Source organism: Numida meleagris, chromosome 6 (genome assembly GCF_002078875.1).
Source record: "Numida meleagris isolate 19003 breed g44 Domestic line chromosome 6, NumMel1.0, whole genome shotgun sequence".
NCBI lineage: Eukaryota > Metazoa > Chordata > Aves > Galliformes > Numididae > Numida > Numida meleagris.
In genome coordinates, this window is record NC_034414.1 from 39,630,835 (window position 1) to 39,650,909 (window position 20,075).

General features: G+C 48.2%; 2 protein-coding genes across 9 annotated transcripts in view; both read left to right on the forward strand.

Moving 5' to 3' along the window:
* IFT43 (intraflagellar transport 43) overlaps positions 1-9,347 on the forward strand; it is a 46,047-nt gene extending 36,700 nt beyond the window's left edge. For both annotated transcript variants that reach the window (XM_021402921.1, XM_021402922.1), the window contains 4 exons: positions 3,926-3,998; positions 5,401-5,476; positions 5,834-5,896; positions 6,627-9,347. In XM_021402921.1, coding sequence (XP_021258596.1) covers positions 3,926-3,998; positions 5,401-5,476; positions 5,834-5,896; positions 6,627-6,737 — 323 coding nt within the window. In that variant the 3' untranslated portion in view covers positions 6,738-9,347. The remainder of the gene's footprint in view (positions 1-3,925; positions 3,999-5,400; positions 5,477-5,833; positions 5,897-6,626) is intronic.
* Positions 8,724-20,075, forward strand: part of GPATCH2L (G-patch domain containing 2 like) — a 78,094-nt gene continuing 66,742 nt past the window's right edge. For 4 of the 7 annotated variants that reach the window (XM_021402906.1, XM_021402916.1, XM_021402909.1 and 1 more), the window contains exons 1-3: positions 8,724-8,860; positions 9,495-9,555; positions 13,493-13,646. In XM_021402906.1, the coding sequence (XP_021258581.1) occupies positions 8,851-8,860; positions 9,495-9,555; positions 13,493-13,646 (225 nt within the window). In that variant the 5' untranslated portion in view covers positions 8,724-8,850. Of the gene's footprint in view, positions 8,861-9,494; positions 9,556-13,492; positions 13,647-20,075 lie in introns of those variants that run through there. The other 3 variants (XM_021402907.1, XM_021402915.1, XM_021402913.1) reach the window with 3 other exon arrangements.

Here is a 20,075-nt window from a genome sequence, read left to right on the forward strand (position 1 = left end):
ACATTTTATGAGCAAGCAACTTAAGCTAAAGTTAGTTTCATTCTTATGCCTGCTTAGTGGCAGGGGACTGCCTGCTCCAGCAGCCACTGCCCTTTTTGTTCTCCAGATATGGCAATGGATGGGGAGAGAGGACAGCTCCATCTCCACTGCAAGAGTGCCCATTCTGAACTGGCTTTGGAAACACACGCCCAGCTGGTGGAAGTGAATCAGATGAAGCAAGAAGGAGATGTTCTTTTGGGTGTCAGGATTTTGGGTGTGAGGCTCAGATGACTTAAAGCAGCCCAGTGAGAAGTGGCAGCCACCCTACTGAATAACTGTAGGCCGGACCTGGGACGTGGTTTCTAGGTACAGCTCTGATTTATTGCCTGACCTTGAACAAATTCTGTCTGTCTCTAACAAAGCATTGAGTTCTGTGAAGCTAGGACCAGATCTCACTGTGAAGAGAGGAGGCCAGCCTGCAGGTGTTGCTACTAAACCAAAAATAAGCTTCTGGGAGGGGAAGTGCAACTCAGTAACTTGCAGGTGCAGCTGGGCAGTAGGTAGTTGGTGTGCCTCCATCTCCTGCTTGTGGATTTCTATGGCTGTCATCAGTAACCTCTTTGCTAAGGGGCAGAAGAGGTCATGGTCACTGCATGTGCTTTGTAATGAGCACAGAGCCCTGCTTTATGTGTGACTTTAAAAACTGCTATTCCTTGTTTGTCGTTTGGCTACCCAGATGTAGCCTTCCCATTCCATTTTTTCCTTCTACTGTTCACACGCTTCTGCCTCATGCTAGTAGTGTCTTGCCATAACTTAGCTATGGAACTCTTTTAGTGTAAGACCTCTCTCAGTCTAGCTATTGTAATAAAAATACTGCTCTTACTTATAGTCTGGACTTAGATGTTCTGAGATGAGACATTCAGTTTGATGCAGTGTATTACAACTTACCTGTTAGCCAACACTTACACTGGTGTCTCTTACCCTAGCGTCTGTGTGAATGCAGTCATTTTGTTTTCATTCTTTGATAGTTTGCTCTTGCTCGCTATCATATGGGGGATGGAGGTGAATCTGCAGTGGTAATCCAGCATTTGATGCTCACTCAGTATTTTATGTCTCTATCACGAGCAGTTTCTGAAACTAGTATCTTGTTTATGGGCTGAAAAATCCATGAGAAAGGCTTTGATTTACTTTGTTCCCAGTCATTTTGAGCAATAAAGGGAAACCTGATCCATTCCTCTTTAATGTCACTGTATGCACTGAGTTTTATGTTATCTCCTCCACCTTCTGTTGCGCTACCTAGCATGTGTGTACACCTCTTCTCCTCTCCCTTTAGCTAAAACTCTCTCAGGGGGAGTTGGGTGCTGCTTTTAGGAGTGTTCACTCAGGCAGTTTTATCTGCTGTGTGAAATGGGAATTCAGGAGTTTTGTCTGGGGGAGACAATTTACAGGAGGCTGCGTAGATAGCAGTGGGAGTTTGTAAGGTAGTCTTGTTGGGAATGGCTAAAACTGTTTCTGTATGAACGCTGCTCTATGGGACTGGGAGAACATGGTCCTGTGAATATTTCTGTATCTATTATGGTTATATCTAACTAGTCTCATTGTGGCTAATGGCAATATTAAAAGTAAAGCATATGCCTGTATTCTTGCAGCACTGCAGCCTATGTGGTTCTGTTCTCTACAGCTGACATAGTGCCATGATTTAGCTGTGTTGCCAGAGCTTGCTGGAAAGAGAAAGATGTACGCCCTAAGAAGAGCAGATAGGGGGCAGGGGCCTGAGCAAGGGGAAGGTTGGCTCCTCAGTGCTTAAGGTGAAAAAGAAGACACTTTGTGAACTGTAAGGAGAGGGAATAGATTGTGGAGAGGTGGCACCATGGAAATCGGCAGAGGGTAGGAGAAGTTACGAGTGAAATAAGGACCCAAATATTTCAGGCTTGATTTGCCATTGATAGCAATTGGCCTGCGGAGCTATTTTTTTTTCTTAACAGTTTGCAGTGTTTTTGTTCTGTTTCCTGACAGTCAATCTTAAGGAGCATTACCTGTGCCTAGAAATGGACAAAATCTTTGCAGTGAGAACACTCATGCGGTTCCCTTTGCTGGAGGGGCTGGCAGGAGCCCCCAGAGCATTTTCACTTCTTCTGTCTGAAGTATTTTCAAAGTGCCTATAAAATATTGGGCCTTTAATTTCTTTTGGAAGGAATTTCTACTTGATGGCCTGCATTATGGTAATACAGAGCAGAGGCAGCACTCTGCAAGGAGTTTGGGTATCTCTCCATGGAATTCAGTGGCAATGAGATAAGACCAGCACTGGCAAATCTAGGACTCTTTGGAAACCTGCACAAAAGGAAGGTGCAGCTCAGAGCACTAAGTTTACGGTTTTCTCTAGTGCAAAAGGAAATCAACAGAAGCAAAAGCCTAGCAGGATACCTCTGTGCAGTGCTTCATTCCTCCCCTTGCACAGCCTCCACAGTCTGTTCCCTCCTTGGTCTTTGTTACTAATGTACAGGGACTTTATCCCACATTGTGTCAATGGTTTACAGGCAGGTTCGGCCCAGTTCCGTGATTTTTCCATGACACGTTGTCACTGAGCAGCTCCCTCCACAGGTCTGTCTCTGTCCATGGAAATGCTGTTACCCCGTGATTGCATTTTTTTATGAGCTTTACCCTGAGCTTGGAGCCCCTGCATAGAAGGGGGCAGCAGATTCTCCTGGCTCTTGTCCCTACGTGCAGAACGGGGACAGATATGTCCCAAAGGCACAGTAACACACTGGTGAGGCATTTCTTGCCATCTAAGGGACATCCTGGGGGCCTGTTGCTGCAGTTTTCCTTTAAATGTCTTTGAGAAGTTTGCCGTAGTCAGAGAGCTGCTTTGCAGGCACCTGTTCCTCAGGCAGCTGGGGAGCTCAAAGGCACAGCTCTGCTGAGATCGTCCAAGCTGTCACCTCCGCTCGCCTTGGCCTGGCTCTCGCTGCAGCCGCTGTCCTGCTCAGCCCTCCGCCAGGCAGCCAATTAGTGAGAAATCCCACTGTGTGGCCAGCGCCAAACGACCGCTGCACTGAGGCCTGTGCTGGCCTGTGCCCTGCCACAGCTGGGCCGGGGCTGCTCCTGCCCCAGCAGCCGGTGAGCCCCGGGGATGCTGAGGGGATGCTGGGCAGTGAGGGCAGCTGAGAGCCTGCGGAGCTCTGACAGGCGGCTGGACAAGGGGCTCTTCAGCAAGACCCTGCCTGGAGCCTTGGCTGCCACAGGTGGGTATGTCTCTCCAGCTCCTGAATATTCATCTCAGCTTGGGCTGCAAAGCAGGGCAAAGTCAGGCCCAGCTGCCTGCTGTGCTGCTGGCAGAGGCAGGAGCAGCCTGCTTGATCCAGCACTAGAGGGGCCAGCTCTGACCCCACCGCGTGCGTGTGAGACTTCTTCCCAGAGCTGACCACTGGCATCTCCACCATCTGAGGGCACAGCGTCTCTCAGGTTTTTATCAGGATGCAGTGTGCACCCAGTTTTTCCTGCTTTCCTCCATTTTTTTTTCTCGAAGTATCCTTTTTAGGTGGAGTAACCATTATCATCATGCTGGAAATATCTAGTGACACCTCTCAACTATTCCAGGTTCACTCTGGAAGTCACAAAAAGATTTATGATGTTACAGCTTGGTGGCATCCTCCCTAGTCTTTGTGTCAGCTGGACCACCAGCACTTCCTCCTTCATCCATCTGGAAGGTCACAGCCTCTGCTCAGTCTGAGACCCAGCCAGCAGCTCCTTCAGCATGCAGATTCATTCATATGGCTCCTGCCATTTTATGCTCCACATCTCATTTCTAACAGATTCTAGGTGGCTGAGCTGAGCTGAGAAATCAACAACACATCTCATAGGAAGCTAATTCTTACCAGTCTTTAGATGGTGGCCAGATTCTTTCAGCTTCAAGGTTGTCTTCAAATGCTGCTTTCTCTTATTGCAGATATTCCTGTGATCCCTGACTTAGAGGAAGTCCAGGAGGAAGATCTGGCCATGCAAGTGGCAGCTCCCCCCAGGTAAGCGTGCTCTTGAGACTCACATCAGCTGTGTGAAACGTGCGGTGAAATTAAACTCCACCTTATCTCATGCCCTGTGGATGTTAGTGGCAGTACCATTCAGCAGGATTCAATGCTGTGCATTGTGACAGTGGGGCTCCAGGCTGAACAGTGCGAACTTGTTTCCTATTACATAGAGATAGCAATTAATGCATTTTCTCTCTGTATACACAAAAACTACATTAGAGCAACACTTTTGATGCTGCAAAATCAAACTCTGAAAAGTTAGGTTTTGCTTGATTTAAGGTTGCCTGTGTGACAGATGCCTCCAGTACACATGTATTATCACACACACTTTGATTGCACACTGCTTTGCCCTCCACAGGATATCCTTTTCACTCAAGGGCTTAGTTAATTTGCAAAGCACAATACGATTTGTAGGTGTATCACAGTAGTCTTGGCTTTAGCTCATAGGAGACCAATATGTTTTGAAAATTGAAAGTTTTGGAGTTAATTTTCTTGATACTTCTAAGTCTTCTCTCCTGTTGGGTCTGTTGCGAAGATCACAGACTAGGATTTCTGTTGACCATTGTTTGGATGACCACAGATGCCTCTCTTGCAAGTATGGAGTAGGTATCATAACTAAATAGCTGTTAATAAAAAATAAATGACACTTCATAGCAGTAAATTGAAAATGATTTTGTCTCTCACCAGAGTTTGTTTTTTTTGTTTTCTCTCTTCTATGTAATCTAATCTGTTCTTTCTGTATCAATAATTACTCTGCAGTAGAAGACTAATAATTTTAATGGGCAGACATAGAAGATAAGTTAATACAAATCTTCTCTGTAGTACTGCATAACATGCAAAGGGAAGTATGGCAGGACAGTATATTGCTCCCCTACCCCTGCTCGTCTTTGGAGCCTACATTTTAAGAAATTGCATTTGATAGCTGAAATGCAGCTGAGATATGGAAGTCACAAAGTCTTCACTGTTCTGTAGTTTGCATCGTGGGACTCTTAGAGAGTGCTTTACTTCCCAGATAGGAGTGGCATTTTGGCTTTTATGTGCTGGATGTATCTGTATCTGGGGCTGTTTGAATGTTCATTGCCTTCCTGTTTTCTTTCTGGCCCTTGCATCTGGGTTATGGATCTTCTCTCTGGCATGCCAGCTTCTCTGGGGGACTCCCTGGTTACTCCGTATCCTATTTTTACACATGTGCTCAGCCGGGCACTCAGATTTGTCAGTGCCTCTTAATTTGCTGAATGAGATGTGTTTCTGTTCTTGGACAACCATCTCGATATCCTCATCATCCAATGTGGATACTTGAGGTGGGTGTCCCCACACTACTGTTAAGCCACTGTTCATCTCATCTGATGTGCTTCAACACTTATCAGGAGTGTATTTTGCCCCTTTCTGTTTGCAGTGTGCAAGTGAACCGAGTGTTGACCTACCATGACTTGGATAAAGATCTTTTGAAGTATGCTGCCTTTCAGACTCTGGTAAGTGGATGTTGGTGTAGGGTGACCAGTGTGAGTCCCTCTCCTTCCAGTTTTCCATTGTCCTCCACAGTGATACTCAGCTGCATAGAATACATTGCCCTGTCATCCAAGCACCTTCCAGTCTGCCTGCAAGTGTTTTCCTCTCTGCAGTGCACCTTTCAGGCTTGTAAGTGTCTGCAAATAGTGTGTATAGTGCCTGTTGTTCATATGAGGAGGTACCTGCTGCTGTCCTAAAGAAGGTGTAGGATATACATGGAGAAAAATGTTATGTCTGTATCTCTAGCAACACCCTCTCTGGTGAAATGATGGTATCTGCCTTCTCTGTGTCTGTAAGACTGTGATTGTGTGTGTTCTTAGGATGGAGAGGTTGACCTGAAGCTTCTCACCAAAGTCCTGGCTCCAGAACATGAACTACGGGAGGTGAGTTTTTTCTGGAAACACCAGTGAGTTAAAAGCTTCTCATGTCTCAGACTGTTCTTTGAAAGCAGGCTTTTGTTGGTGGGGTGGAAGAAAGAGACTTGAGGAGGAGCCTGTGAAGAGGAGCTTGTTTTCAAGCTGATGGAGGTCTGATTTCCCCAGCAGATTATTTTAAAAGTTTGTAGGTCATTCTGTGTGTGAGATTGTGTCATCATTGTGACTGGCTTCCTTCAGTTTGTAAGAGCTAGTGAAGGGCTTAGTACTGTCACAGACCCTGCAGAAACTGCTGCGTTGTATAGTCTTTTGATAGCCACCATGGGCTCCAGGTGGTTCTGTGGAGTGCTACAGAGGAACAAAGAAAGCATTTAGAGTTAGGGCAGAGGGCTGATTTAAAGCAGGACAGAAGAACCTCAGAACAAATGTATAAGCAGTAGCTGAGGTTTCTACAGCCCAGAATCACAGGTTCTTCAGTAGAAGGGTGGAAGATTTTTATGTCTCCTTATGCCCTTCTTGGGAGTACCTAAGATTAACAATGTGGGCTTTACTGAATTTGGGAACATGATTAATTCTGCCAAATCTTTAAGTTGTAACATGGATTCACATTCCATTCTCTCTACATTTCCTATCCTAGTCAACAAAAGCTATGCCTTCCTCCCTGGCAGGGGCATCATTCAGAGAACTTTGTGAATCATCAGTTAAATTTTCAGCATGCTTGTCTTTTTCCTCTTGATAGGATGATGTCTGCTGGGATTGGGACCATCTCTTCACAGAGGTATCCTCAGAACTAGTAACTGAGTGGGACATGGGACAATCTGAGAGAGAGGACCACCTCAGTGTACCCTAGAGCACTGATACACCAGACATCTCCTCATATACACATTCCCTGTAAATAGTTTAGCACTTTAATTTTCTATTCTCGTTTGTGTTTGAGAATATATTTCAGACATGGAAATAAATAGAGCTTGCTCTGTAGGAAAACTGGCTCAGGAGAAGTTTTGGATATTTTGTAATAAGACTCTTCATGCTCAAAAGAGATTAACAATTACGAACACAATAAATTATTTACTTAGGAACAGTCACTGCCACCTTACTGCAGCACCTTTACAGATAACTGCAATGGTCAGTCTTTCTTCAACCAAAATGTAGCCTCTCTGGGAGACCGTCTTACAGTCAAAGAATGGAGTGTGGTTTTCAGTGATGGCTATCAGAGAAGCTTAGGTTGGTACAATTTGTTTGCCTAGGACTTCAAGATTATCATCTTCCCGCAACATATGCCACAGATTGTCAGGATATCTGTTTTACATTTCGTCCATCAGCCTCCTGCCATCCCTTGCTGGTTTAACATTTGCCCTGGGTCCTTACCTCTGTATTGACTCAGAGGAAGCAGTATCACGTACTAAACTGCCTCTACTGCTTCTTACAGCACCTTTTTTTCTTCTCCTGGAGGTATCCCAGCCAAGAGCTGACCAAGCCTAACCCTGGTTAGCTTCTGCAGTCAGATGAGATCACATCTTGAATGGAGTTTGCTCCAGGCAGTAGGTAGTTTGCAAAGAAAATGCTGCTCATTCCACACGTGAAAAAATGAAGCCTGCTGCTCTGAAACAAGCTAACTCCCTGGTGTGTTTCCTTGGAAGCAAGTAACCTGCTGTCATTGTCACCTAAAAAAAATCCTGTTAGCTGTTAATGCCCTATCCCCATAGAGCTGTGGTCATTATTTGCAGAAAACAATAGTATTACTTCTAAGCCAGTGTCCTTCAAAGCCTTGTCCCACTGGTGAACCTTGCTGTATACTTATGGGGGGCAGTGCAGGTGCTGAGCAGAAAGCTTGTTATGCTGCTTTTCTTAGCTTGTTTGACAGGTCTAATGGAGCACTGCATTCTTACTTTTGTACTGACAGAAGTACAGGAGAAACAACTCACTGTGAGCTCAGTACTCTGCAAAATTTCTGATCAGAGTTGATAGCCAAAAAAAGTCTACCAACAAGAGAGAAGAAGCTGTCTCAACAAGATGCCATGTTTGTAAAATCAAGGAACCTCCCCTGTAACAAGGAAAGTAGGTGAGACAGAAGCTTTGGGGCTAGTGTATAGAGGGTACTCCTGAAGTCTTTTTCTGAGCAGAGAAACCTGTTTTGGTATGAAGAGAAACTTCCCAGCTGGGCCAATGTCTGTTTTTCTCTGATGTCTATGGCCCTTGGCCAAAGAGTATTTAGGATTCTTCCTATAGTCCAAGAAAGAGAAAACAAATTCAGCAAACTAAAGTAGCTTAGTAAATCAGACAATCCCAACAAGGCTGTGTGATCATAGAGAAAGCAGAGGCTCTCTTCTCTCAAATACAAGCTGTAGTCAGTTTAGTGTGAGCTCTCTCTATTCTGCTTGAGCTGAGGTTCCTCTAAGCTCCTTGCCTGGTATCACAGTATTCAGTGCACATCAGCTAGTTTTCAGTGACCACAAAATCTGAGGATGCCCAAGCTTGAGGCACAAGAGTGGTTGAGCTATGAATGCAACTTCTCTGGCTGTCCAGCCTGAGGTTTGGTCTGTGACATGTGACATATCATGTGTTGAGGTTTATTTAGGAACTTAGTGAGGTGGCATTACTGACAATAGAAGCATTAAGAGAGGGGAGCCTGGCAGTATTTAGAATTGCAGCCTGCAGGATGTAGGCTGTAGGGGCTGTGCTCAGCCCATTGCTCCTCCTGCAGCTGCGTGCCATGCCAGTGGTCCTGCCTCTGTCCAGGAGGGCAGAGCACTGCCTGCCTCTGAGAGTTTCAGTGATCTCCCTGGGTATGCAGAACGCTCCTGGCTGGCTGCTGTCCTAGCAGGGAGAAAGGAGAGGTATCTCTGGTCTGGGCATTAGTGCTCAGCCCCTCAGAGGCCACACTGGACCTTCAGGAGCCAAGAGGAAGGAGACCTTGAAACAGAAGTGAGAGGGATATTGGATGCCCAGAGATCTTCCTGGAGATGGTGACAGGTAGGAGCATGGAGGACCTGGGGATGCCACTTGAGGCAGGGTGTGGGGAGGAGGGGACTTGGAGTCACAACGGGGTTTGTGGGAGGGGCAAGAGGAGTGAGGAGGGTGAATGAATTTGGAACAGTATGTATGTTGGAGGGCTGAGGGCAGAGCAGATACTGATGAAGAGGCAGGAGAGAAGGAAAGATGAGGTGCTTTGATGTGTAGTCTGACCTGCTGTGATACAGGCCATGGCAGTGCTCAGAGAGATGTGGCTGAGCTTCACCTGTCTTTTCCCTGGTTAGTTATCCCAGTAGATAACCGCCCTTGTAGTTCAAAATCTGCTTTATTTATAGGCTCTGTTTTTGTTTCATCTTCTGTTCCTTGTGTCTGGTTATGCTTTCACCTTGCCTGTTAAACCATGCTGTCAGATACTTGCTCAGGTGTTTATATGCACTGTGAACAAGTTGTCTCTTTAATTTCCTTCAATAAACTTAATAAAGTGAGACTTGTTTCCACATCTTTCCCATTCCTTCCTTAGCTGGAGGAAGGGAGGTAAGCTGTCTGGCTCCTGCCCTTCCTCAGTGAGCTCTTCCCACTGCCTGCCTTTTTGTGGTGCTGGGAGGTGTCTGAGGCCATGCGCTCTCTCTGTCAGGCCCTGGTGATGTCACATGGGAATCTGCTCCTGTTACTGTCCCTGCTGAAAAGAAACAGAGGTAGGTACCTTTGCTAACTCATGGTGAGGAAGGCTGTAGAGCCATCCTTTGAGGCATCTCAGTGTCCACAGACTCACGTCACACAGGGGTAAAGTGATGTGTAATAGCGTGCTCTCAAGTTCCTAATTAAAATACAGTGCTCATAGACCTAGCGAGTGTTTTTGCTCCCAGACTTCTGTGTGACGATAGTAATTCAGTGTGGATATCTTGTGTCCTGCTTGCTCCTTGTTCTGCTCTGGCCCTACATAGCTGAGGGAGAGCTGCAGACCCATCAGTGTGTGTTGTCAGCAGCAGGGTTTGCACAGGGAGTTGCTTTGGGTATCTGCAGAAGGCTCTGCTGGGGCTCAGGCTGGGTGTACAGCTCTGCCCCAGAGGGCCCCTTACAGGCTCAGTGGTCTATTCAGGGCAAACTGTGAGCCTCATCAGAGTAAAAGAAATGCACAAATAAAAATGAATTCTAGCTCCTAACGTATTTAGGAATCTTTGATTTTGCTTATAATAATAGATAACAATATTTATAGACGTAAAGGAGATGCCTTCCTAGAGTACAGCTTGTTGGGGAAGCGAGGGAGTTATCAGGGCAGAGACTGCAGCTCTGGAAAAACATGAAGAAAATAAAAGCTGAGGAAAAGCCAGGCCCAGCAGCTCTCCATTGAAGAGCCTGCCTGCTGGTCAGGAGGAACTTTGAGGGGCTCTGGCTGTTTTGTTAAGTGTGGCAAAATGACTGGCAGGGGGGCTTTATGTTAATCAGTTGGAAAGGTGCTGCCATTCCTCTCACCAGAGCATCTCAGGGACAGCAGAATTAATTCATGGCATATGCTTCCAGCAGCTGCTGCACTGACCCGGAGTAGCAGCAGCCTGGGGCCCAGCTCCCGCTCCTCGCTTTGGCCTTGCTCCCCACCAGGCCTGCTGGACACAGCCCCTGGTGCACAGCCTGGGGCCGGAGCCTTCCTGTCTCTGAGAGGAAGAAATGCTGTAAGCGTAGAGGGAAAGGAGGTGCCTGGATAGAAAAGAGACCAGTCTGAGTTGAAAAAAATCCTATTTGTCCCAAACAGCCCTGATTCTTCACACACTGCTCACTGACCAGGCCCTCCCTCTTCAGCTGCCTGTTCTGTGCTTGCTGTGAAGCACCAGCTCCTCATTCTCCATCTTTGTTTCCTACTTCTGCAGAACATCTCAGTAGATGGTTTGATCCTCTCCTCAGTGAGAGCACAGAGACTGACTTTGCTGTTTGCAGATGTCACATGTCTGATGGCTCCCAGGAAGTAACTTTCTCAGCCTTGTTTTCACTCTCATGACTGTCAGCTATGTCCAGGGCCTGCATCTGGCTGTACAGGTGTGTGCACCATGTTGCTTACAGGCTGCACTGGCTTTTGCCTGTGCTTCATGTCTTGTGTAACCTACAGGCAACTCCCTGCCTTGGGAGACAACTGCTCCCAAGGAAAGCTGTCACTCTGCTGCCATTATGCCCTTGGAAAAGTGAAGCCTCTCCTCTAAGTGCCCTCTCCCAGTGGGATGCTCTGCGGTCAGTCTCATTGGGCCTGAGGAGCTCTGGGCTGTGTGCCCTTATCGGGCTCCATCTCCTGTCACTTTCAGGACTACTTCATTATCCCTCTATTAGCCCTCTTCTCCCACTTATCATTATTAATAATCATGTTGGATCGGCTGGAGTGCTGACAGCTGCCTCTTGTCTATTCTTTCTGTCTGTTTTAATCCTGCCTGCTTATCTGGGATAAACCTGATCCTTTTTCTTTTAATTAAAGAAATTTGGTCAGCCAGCCCCTCCTCCATGCAGAGATAGGGCTGATCACACTGGTGATATGCAGCAAGAAGGAAAGGGGGCAAATTGCTGGGTGATAGTGTTTTCCACAGCCCAGAGACAGGGGGACACAGGAGTTGAGGCTGGAAGAATCACAAGCTGCACAGACCATCCCACAATGCCACAGCACTGCATGCTGAGGCACAGCTCTGCTTCTGGCCTGTTAAAAACGCCTTGCTGGGCAGCTGAAATATTTGTGTTGTCTGAAGGGACAGGTCACTGGAGGAAGGGCTGTGCAGATAGGCTGGGGAAAAACTGTTGACTTAATTTATACTTTTAGGAACCCATAAATTTAAATCTGCATTCATTGCAGTCTGGAAAGTAACTAGAGTGTGGGCTGAAATGCTTAGAAAGTGTAAATCAGGGCTTCGTAACAAAGCAAAATGCTCTGAAGTGAGACAGTGGGAGCTTGGCCATGAGCAGCAGGAGTACTCAAGCTTAGTGCTCAAAATGCACATTTCCTTGGTACCCAAACAGTTCATTTTGGAGTCACATGCTGCAATGGTGACTGGATGTGTATGTACCCTCTGTGACAGAACATGGCACCTGGCTCAGATTTGTAGGTCTGCTCCACCCCTGGGAGGCTGTGAGCCCTTGAAGAGTACAGGGTAGAATTTCCCAATGTTCACTCGAGAGCATGGCTCTGAAATTGTGTTGGGGAGAGCATGCTGTTTTCTGTCCCTGTGCCGCTGGTGCTTTTCAGTGCTTCAGCTGGCTGCCATGAATGCTCAGCTGCGAGTCAGGTGTTGGTTAGGCAGCTGCAGCAATGCAGCCAACACGTATGACATAGAAGATCCTGTAAAAGTACAGAGTTCTTTAACATTGGCAGGCAGGAGCCATTTGTTGTGACAGTCATGCTGCTGCATGCCCTCCTGCTACTCCCAGAAAATACTTTTCCTCACTTTTCTTCCTCTCAAGAAAATGCTGGAAAATAAACTACAGAGTATGGCTGGTTTGTAGACAGTTATTGATAGCAGACAATGATTGATAATTACTCAATGTTGAACAAAATGTTTGAAAGATAAGAAAACAGAGTCCACTTGCCTGAACTAATAGTGCAGTAATAGCTGTTCTGAGCTTTTATTATCTGACCCCGCTTCTGCAGCAGAAATCCTCCTCCTGCAGATCCAAGTAAGGGAAATTCTCAGGATGGTCTTTGGCACGGAAGTCACAAGGGGCACTTTTTTGGTGTTGTGGGACATTTTGAATCAGACAAAAAAGAAGGGCTTACAGCCTGCATGAGAGGCTGAGGGCTTGCTTTGATCAGTGCACGATCAGCAGAACTGCCCTCAAAGCCGGAAAAGTGCCTTGGGAGGTTGCCAGAGAACTAGTCCAAGTTAAGCAACTTTCTCAGCGCTTTGAGCTCCAAAGGCAGAATGCAGTATGTATCTCCCCGGGGCCTGTGAGGTTCTGTGCGCAGATGGCTTGGTAAGTCAACCAACTAAATAAATGGGTAGTAGCAGCTATCCCTGAGTTAACACAAAGGCAATCCAGACAGCAAACTCCATCTAACGCAGAGGGATGCAGAGCAGCCGGGGCTTGTCCAGCTGGATGCTGTGGCTCTTCCTCAGGGATCAGAGCTGGCTCATTTAAATCATCACTGATGTTGCTCCTTCCTATGTTCTGTGCCTCATAGAGATGCTTTTGCTCATTTCCACGGCTTTCACACCTGTAGTGTCTGAGTCTTAAGACCTTGTCTGTCGGTATACAGGGGATTGAATGGTCTTCATTTCACACAGATTAGAGCCAGAGTCTGATAATACTGTTTTAGGGTTCTATGATAAGACCATGACATGGCCATCCAGAGCCTCAGACCCATTACTTCACTAACTGGGATGTTGTACGAGGCCAGTGAATTTGTTAATTTTGAACTTCAATGAAAAGGCTGTGAAGTTCCTTCCAGATTTTCAAATACACAAAGTAAAACTTCCTAATATCTGTACGAAACACCATCCCCAGGAAGAGCACAGCACACTGCCCAGTTTGTGGTACCGCAGCTGAGATAGGAATCTGTATGCATCCTCTGCAAAACCAGTTTTGTGCCATAAACCTGCTGCCTTTCTCCCAGGAATGCCTGGGGAGACGGATGAGTTGTCAATGTGCCAAACACTTTTCCAGTGTAAACTCTGGAAGCTCGAAGCTGATTGAACTCTTCAGCCTTCTGCTGTTCCCAGATCAAGCTCTTCTGCTGAGCTCAGCCCTGGGAGGACCACAGAGCAGGGATGGGAAATCTCCATGCCAAGGGATGCACGTGACATTCAGAAAGGCCTTGGTGAGTCACACAGTAGCACATGCTTTAAGACAACCAAAAATGTGTTTCTTTCTTTCTTTCTTTTTTAAGTTGCATAATGTTCAAGAGACTTTAATGCAATTGCTGGACCTGCCTGTCCCAGAGACTCTCACCACGAGGTGCCTCAGCCCCAAGTTAGTGTGTGATCAAGTGGGGCCCATTCTAGCACAGGGTCTGCGACATCTTCTTATGATGTGACAAGCAGAGAGAGAGCCCCGTGGGATGCCTATGGCTTGTATGATGTGCAATTGGTTATAGCCAGCTTTGAGAACAGTGTGCCATGTGGGCTGTGTCGCATTAGGAAGTAGCCCTCGAATATACGTGTGTGTCTAAAAAATCCATCGTTATCATGTCCTATCAGTGGTATTTTTGCTTACATAATGTGGGTTTGTGTCAGGGTCATACTGGATGTGCGCCTCTCCTTGGCTGGAGGTGTCCATACAGAGCTCAGCTGTGTCTTGCCAGCTGCACGGTGTCTGTCCCATTGGGTTCAGGGGTCTGTTTGTCTGTCTGTGCAATGCGCGCATGCACCAGCGATGGCTGAGGTTGGAAGTGTTTATGGCAATTAAAATGTTTTGCCTGGGAGCTGTTTTGGGGCTTTTTTTGAAGTGAGGATTTTCAGACTTCAAGGTGTTAACAGCCCCTCTAAACGGTTTTGTTTTTTAATTGCAGCAAATGACTGTGGAGCCATTAAACATTCGCCTCTCTGCAGTTGTTTCTAAGCCCTTTCAGTCCTTCTTCTATTTATTCTGTTTAATTCAGTCAGGTAGCTTCGGGGCAGTGAAGATCAATACTTTACTTTGATAGAAAAGAGTCAGGTTTGAAACATAGAGATAAAACTGACACATTTTGTATAAATTTAATTAAAAATGCACCTTTAGTGGCTTGTTGCAAGCACAAAGCCAGCCCTCCATCCAGCTATCTCTCTGTCTCGCTCTCTGTCTCTCTCTTCCCTTTCTTGTTCCTAACAGGAAGATCTCTGAATCCGCCTCACCAACAAAGCACCTCGTTTTATGATTTTTGTCTTGAAAGTTTAGCACTGAGGGAGAAGGATGGAAGGGACGTGCAATGCTAAGCAGACCTCCCGCTCCCCGCCTGGTCCCACTCCTCGCGGTGGTGGGGGTACAGGAAGGAGCCGGCTCCCCAGTGGGGGAGGGAGGGGGATGAGGCAAAATGATTTTATTTCAAAACCCAGCAGATTGGACACCCTGGGGCACTTTCCATTTGGATCTGTAGCTTTCCTCCTCTCCCGCCCCCCCCTCTTCCTGCTTTGTTAGGCTGAGAATTATTTTTCTGACTACACGAGCATCCCTGATCCCACTAGGATAGTGCTGGCCACGAGGCACCGTCTTTATTCTCTCTTTCTTTTCCCTCCCTGCCCCCCTCACTTCTTCCCTCTCCTCTTTCCCCTAACCCTGCTGCCAGTGAGGACATTTGTCTTGTGTTTTATACTCTGGCCCCTTCACCCCCTTCCCCTGCACTTCTCTCTCTCTCTCTCTCTCTCTTTCTCAATCCCGTTTGCCTTGGTTCATTTTTCACTTGAGTGCCTTTCCTCCCAGACTCCCCTCTGCTTTGGCCCCCCCTCTGCTTAACACCAATAAAACATGCGCAACACAGGTAGAACAAGGTGCCAGGGCTCAGCGTGACAAACGGCACGCACGCCGCCCTGCAGCCAGGCTGTAAATCGCCCCTCCTCACCCCGACAGCTCCCAGGGATGGGGCTGGTAGTGTGGGCTGCCCCATGGCGGGGTGGGCAGGTGGGGAATCATGGAATCGTAGGAGTTGGAAGGGACCTCTGGAGATAATCAAGTCCAACCCCCCAAGATCCAGCTGCCGGGCACCACGTCCCCTCTCAGCCCAAAGCCTGAGAATAGGTGAAGGGAGAAGGCACAAGCAAGTTAACAAATAAACATGGACAGCACCTCTCAGCAGCCAGCAGGACCAATGATCAGCTCCTGGGTCTGCACATACTCCAGGAATGGTATAAAGAGCACAGGGAAAGGAGTTGGTACATGGTAGATGGCATGGGAAAGGGGAGTGAGGGAACAGTGCAGGTATCAGCAGTGGAGACTGGATATAGGATGAGAGATAATGGCCTTAAGTTGTGGCAGGAGAGGTTCAGGTTGAATATTGGGAAAAACTTCTTCTCAGAAGAAGTGGTGATGCATTGGAACAGGCAGCCCAGGGAAGTGGTGAAGTCACCGTCCCTGGAGGTGTTCAAGAAAAGTGTAGATGTGGCACTGAGGAACATAGTTAGTGGGCATGGTGGTGATGGGCTGATGGCTGGACTATGTGATCTTAGAGGTCTTTTCCAACCTTCATGATTCTGATTCTAAAACAAAAGAAATGGATGATGAGAATAAGCTTGAGGCTCTTGCACAAGCAGGACGAGCTTGCAGAGGAGGCTGAAGGACAAAGATGCACAGCCAGATGTACCAGAGAAGCAGCAGAAAAATGAAGTGATTGGGGCACAAGTGAGGGTGCATCTGGCTGCTGCCTGGGGCAGAGCTGGGCCCACAGGTGCAGCCACAGGGAGTGACGCACAGAGGTGCACGCTTTCAATTCCATTGTGTTTGACTTTAGCTGTCAAAACCACAGCCGTTGTGAATTTTGCTAGGAACCAGGGGATGCCTTGCTGCTGGAGCTGCCAGCTTTGGAACAACACGTAAGGCTGGCTGCCTGCCCTGTGGGGAGCAGTCCCCACTGCCTTGAGTAATTGCCAACTTCAGAAGCTGTGTGAGGCTCCTGGTACCAGCACCTCTTCACCAGTCCCTGCGTCAGTTTGTGCCAGTGATGTATGTGGCATTTCCCACCCTCCTGCCTACAGGAGGCTGCACTTCAGCTGCGAGTGAAGGGAGTGCATTCTGTTAAGCACGAAGTACAGGCAGACTTTCCTTACTGTGTAAGGCACGATGGGGAGTGGCTGTAACTGCCAGCCAGGCTGCAGACAGTGGCTGCAACATCAGTTGGAGTCCTTCGAGTGATGATGGAGGTGAGTGCTGAGGTCTGCTTTCTTGGGGAATTCGCCACGGCGGTGTGCCACAGCCAGCAGCACACTGCTGCGCGCAGACACCTCCCGCGCCTCCCGCCTTTAATCACAGCAAATGAAAGTTCCCAAACAGGCGGAAGATGCCAGGCTTTTGTGTTCTGCCACCCGAGCTGTCTCTGCGCTGCCGTCAGTGCTGGTAATTGCAGACAGAAACCTCTTTGTGTTAAAATAGCATCGGTAATTGAAACAGAATTCAGAATCAGGACCCCTCAGGCACCGCTTGGTGAAAGAAGAAATAAAGATCGCTTGGGTCACATCGCTTGTAATTTGCGTTTTAATAATCGTACCGGGAGGTACATACAAAGGGAGAAGAGACGTGAGGTGCAGCACTCCCCTCAGCCCATGCTGCCTCACAGCCTCCTGCAGCCCGGAGAGCCCGGCCAGGATGTGCCCTGCTCAATGGGGGACGGGAGGAGAGGAGGTGCCTCGGTCATGGCCAAGTGGATGCTCAGTTCTGTTTCAGGACCCATCACCTGCCAGAAGCCTGCACGCACTGAGTGGTAGAGCTGGAGTGTGAGCTCATAGCTGTGTGCTCCCATCTTCTGCTGGGCTGCTCTTCCCCTTGTTTTGCCTTTCTTGGGCCTTGCAGTGGTGCAAAAAGAATCCAGATTTCTTCAGTTATAAAAAAAAAAGTTTTTATTTCTTACACCAAACCAATGACATCACACATACACCTGAGGAATGGCATTATCCATTCATGTTGTCCGCTTTGCTCTTGGTAAAACCCAGAGACTGGCTGGGAACTACTCTTAAATTCAGATCAGATGGGGACAAATGTGAGCAGGATCAGTCCATTCCACCTGTGGGCAGTAGCTCTCCTTAACTCACACTGAGTACATTTTGGGGAACAGATTCAGTTCTGTTTACCTTGGATGCTGTCCTGTTAACCTCCCTGGAAAGGAGCAAGTGGTACTCTCTGGGCTTGTTTCATACAAGAGGCATTTTCTCTACCATCAGAGCTGACTCAGAGATAGAGGTGTCGTTATCACCTGTGCTCAGGATATAAAGGAGGAGTCTCCAGTGTCCAGCAGTTCTCCCGTGTGCTGTATTGATGCTGTTACCTCGTGGTTTCCCTTGCACACGCGCTCTGCGTTTCTTCCTTAAGCTACTGCTGGCAGCTCACCATCTCACAGCTCTTGCCTGTGGCCAGGAAGAGCATCATCTGTCAGCTACATCTGGAGCTGCCATCCTGCCTTCTCCCAGGGAGCCTGGCGGGTCCTTATCAGAGGGACAGAGCTGCTGTTGTGACAGCAGAAATTTAGGTTGGGGAAGGGAGGTACCTTGGTTCCTTCTAGTCTTAATTGCCACTGTAAGAGAGAATCATGTTAAATGTTGAGAGCCAATATCCTGATCTTTTCTAAGCCTAGAGAAGGCAGTGAGATGTGAATGGTGAAGTGCAACTCAGTGTCTCCCTGATCACATGTTATCCGTAAATACTCAGAAGCTTGAAGTCTTGAGGGAAAGCACCTGGAAGAGGTAAATGCAAGAAGTTTCTGCACTTTGTGGAGAAAGAGAGACTAAGCTCCATGTGATAATGCACAGGACCGGCCTTTCCCTTCTGCCTGGGACACTAGGGCTATGTTGGCCTTTGGATGGAGCAGTGTCGCTACCAAATGGGCCGAGGAAGTTCATGAGAGGCACTGTGGATGCTCTGTCCTCTCTCCAGTCCTTCCTCTCACTTTACGCATGGCACAGATCTAGCAGCCATCATCCCATTAATCCTGCACCTTGCCAGCACCTCAGGAAATGACTGTGCCACAGGCTCTGTCCCACAGAGACAGCCAAGTGGGCCGGACTGCTGCCTGCAGGTGGTTTCTGGCTGGGTGTGTCCCCTGTAGTGCGTGCCAGCTCCGGTAAGGTGCGGTGGCAATGCTCTTCTGCACTCCTCCCTCCTTGGTACAGCCCCAAATCCCTCCCCAAATCTTCAGGTTCTGTTCAGCACCTTCACTCTCTCCCTCCGTGTGAATGGAGATCCAGAGAATGCAGGTGGCTGGTGACCCGTTCAGTGGTGGGGAAGGGAAAGATCTCGCAGATGAATTTAAATGAGCCCTTCTGGCCTTGCTGCATGTTAGTGCCTCTCTGGGGGGGCTGTTTCCATGGGGCTGATGCTTGGCTCTGACAGCTGCATCCCCTTTATGCTACACTACCGGAGCCCACTTTGCATGCTGCATAAGCTGTCATTAGGAGGAAAGGGCCATAAAACCATCAGCAATGGCCTCCCCCAATCTGTATGCTTCCCTCACACCCCTCCCACTACCTCCATCCTCACCCCAACACACTCACCCAGACAACCCTATGCAACAAGACACCATGCTCTTACTTTCTCCATTTTGCCTTCCTCCTTTCCCTCCTCCCATCTGTTTGCCAAATAATTCCTGGCTAAGGAACTTTCCCCGCACAGCCCCCGGGCCGGGATGCAGAGACATGTCCCCCCCTCCCCGTCCGTCCTGGGGGCTTTGGAACATGTGTTTCTGGGAGGCAGACACCAGCTGGCTGGGCAGCATTTGCATAGTCAGCGAAAAGCCCCTGAGCTGAGCTGGGCACGTCTGGAGGAGCCTGTGGCAGGATGGAGGGAGGAGGGATGTGCTGGTCAGCTCAGGGTCAGCTGGAACAGATTTCCAAGCAAACGGACAGATGGTGAAAGGAGGCGAGGGGTGAGGGGGAGCACATGAAGGCTTCTACATCAAATAAATAGCTGGATGCAGCTTGGAGTAAGTGACCAATGTATCTATGGGCATGGCAGTCACCATGCTGCTTCCTTTAGAGCCCATGGGGTAGATAGGGAGGGCGTGGTGCTGGGGAGGGGAGCAGTGTGAGGATGGGGAGGTGCAGGAGAAGGCAGGGGATCCAGCAATGGGCAGATGCTGAGCTCACCTGGCCACACCGTGTTTCCTTGGCCTCACACAGCTGATTGGGTCTGGGACTGGAGTACGTGCAATCCAGGCACAAGGCACCATCACAGCACCGACCCAGTTCTTCCCTGCCGCTTCTCTCATCTCTCCCTCCACTCCAGTTAATTTGACTGGACTGAAAACAATAAAGCAATCTGTACATTTTTGCTCCTTCAAAGACATGTCTGTCACATACCTGAGTAACAGCAAAACACAATAGTTAGGAACCTCTGCCATTGTTAGGAGTTTTTGTGCTGCCCTTGCACTCTGGTGAGCACTGTGGGCTGCCTGTCTGGGTCCATTGTTATGGTTTTGTGATTTTTTTGTTGTCGGTATTCCACATCATTACATCATGTAAGGTATGGGCAGTTAAAGGGTTAATTCCCCGGTTACTGCAAACTGCCTTTTTTGGTGTGGCCCTCTGAGGGGGAGGGGAGGAGGTGCACTCCCCAGGGGTCTTTGCGGGAGAGG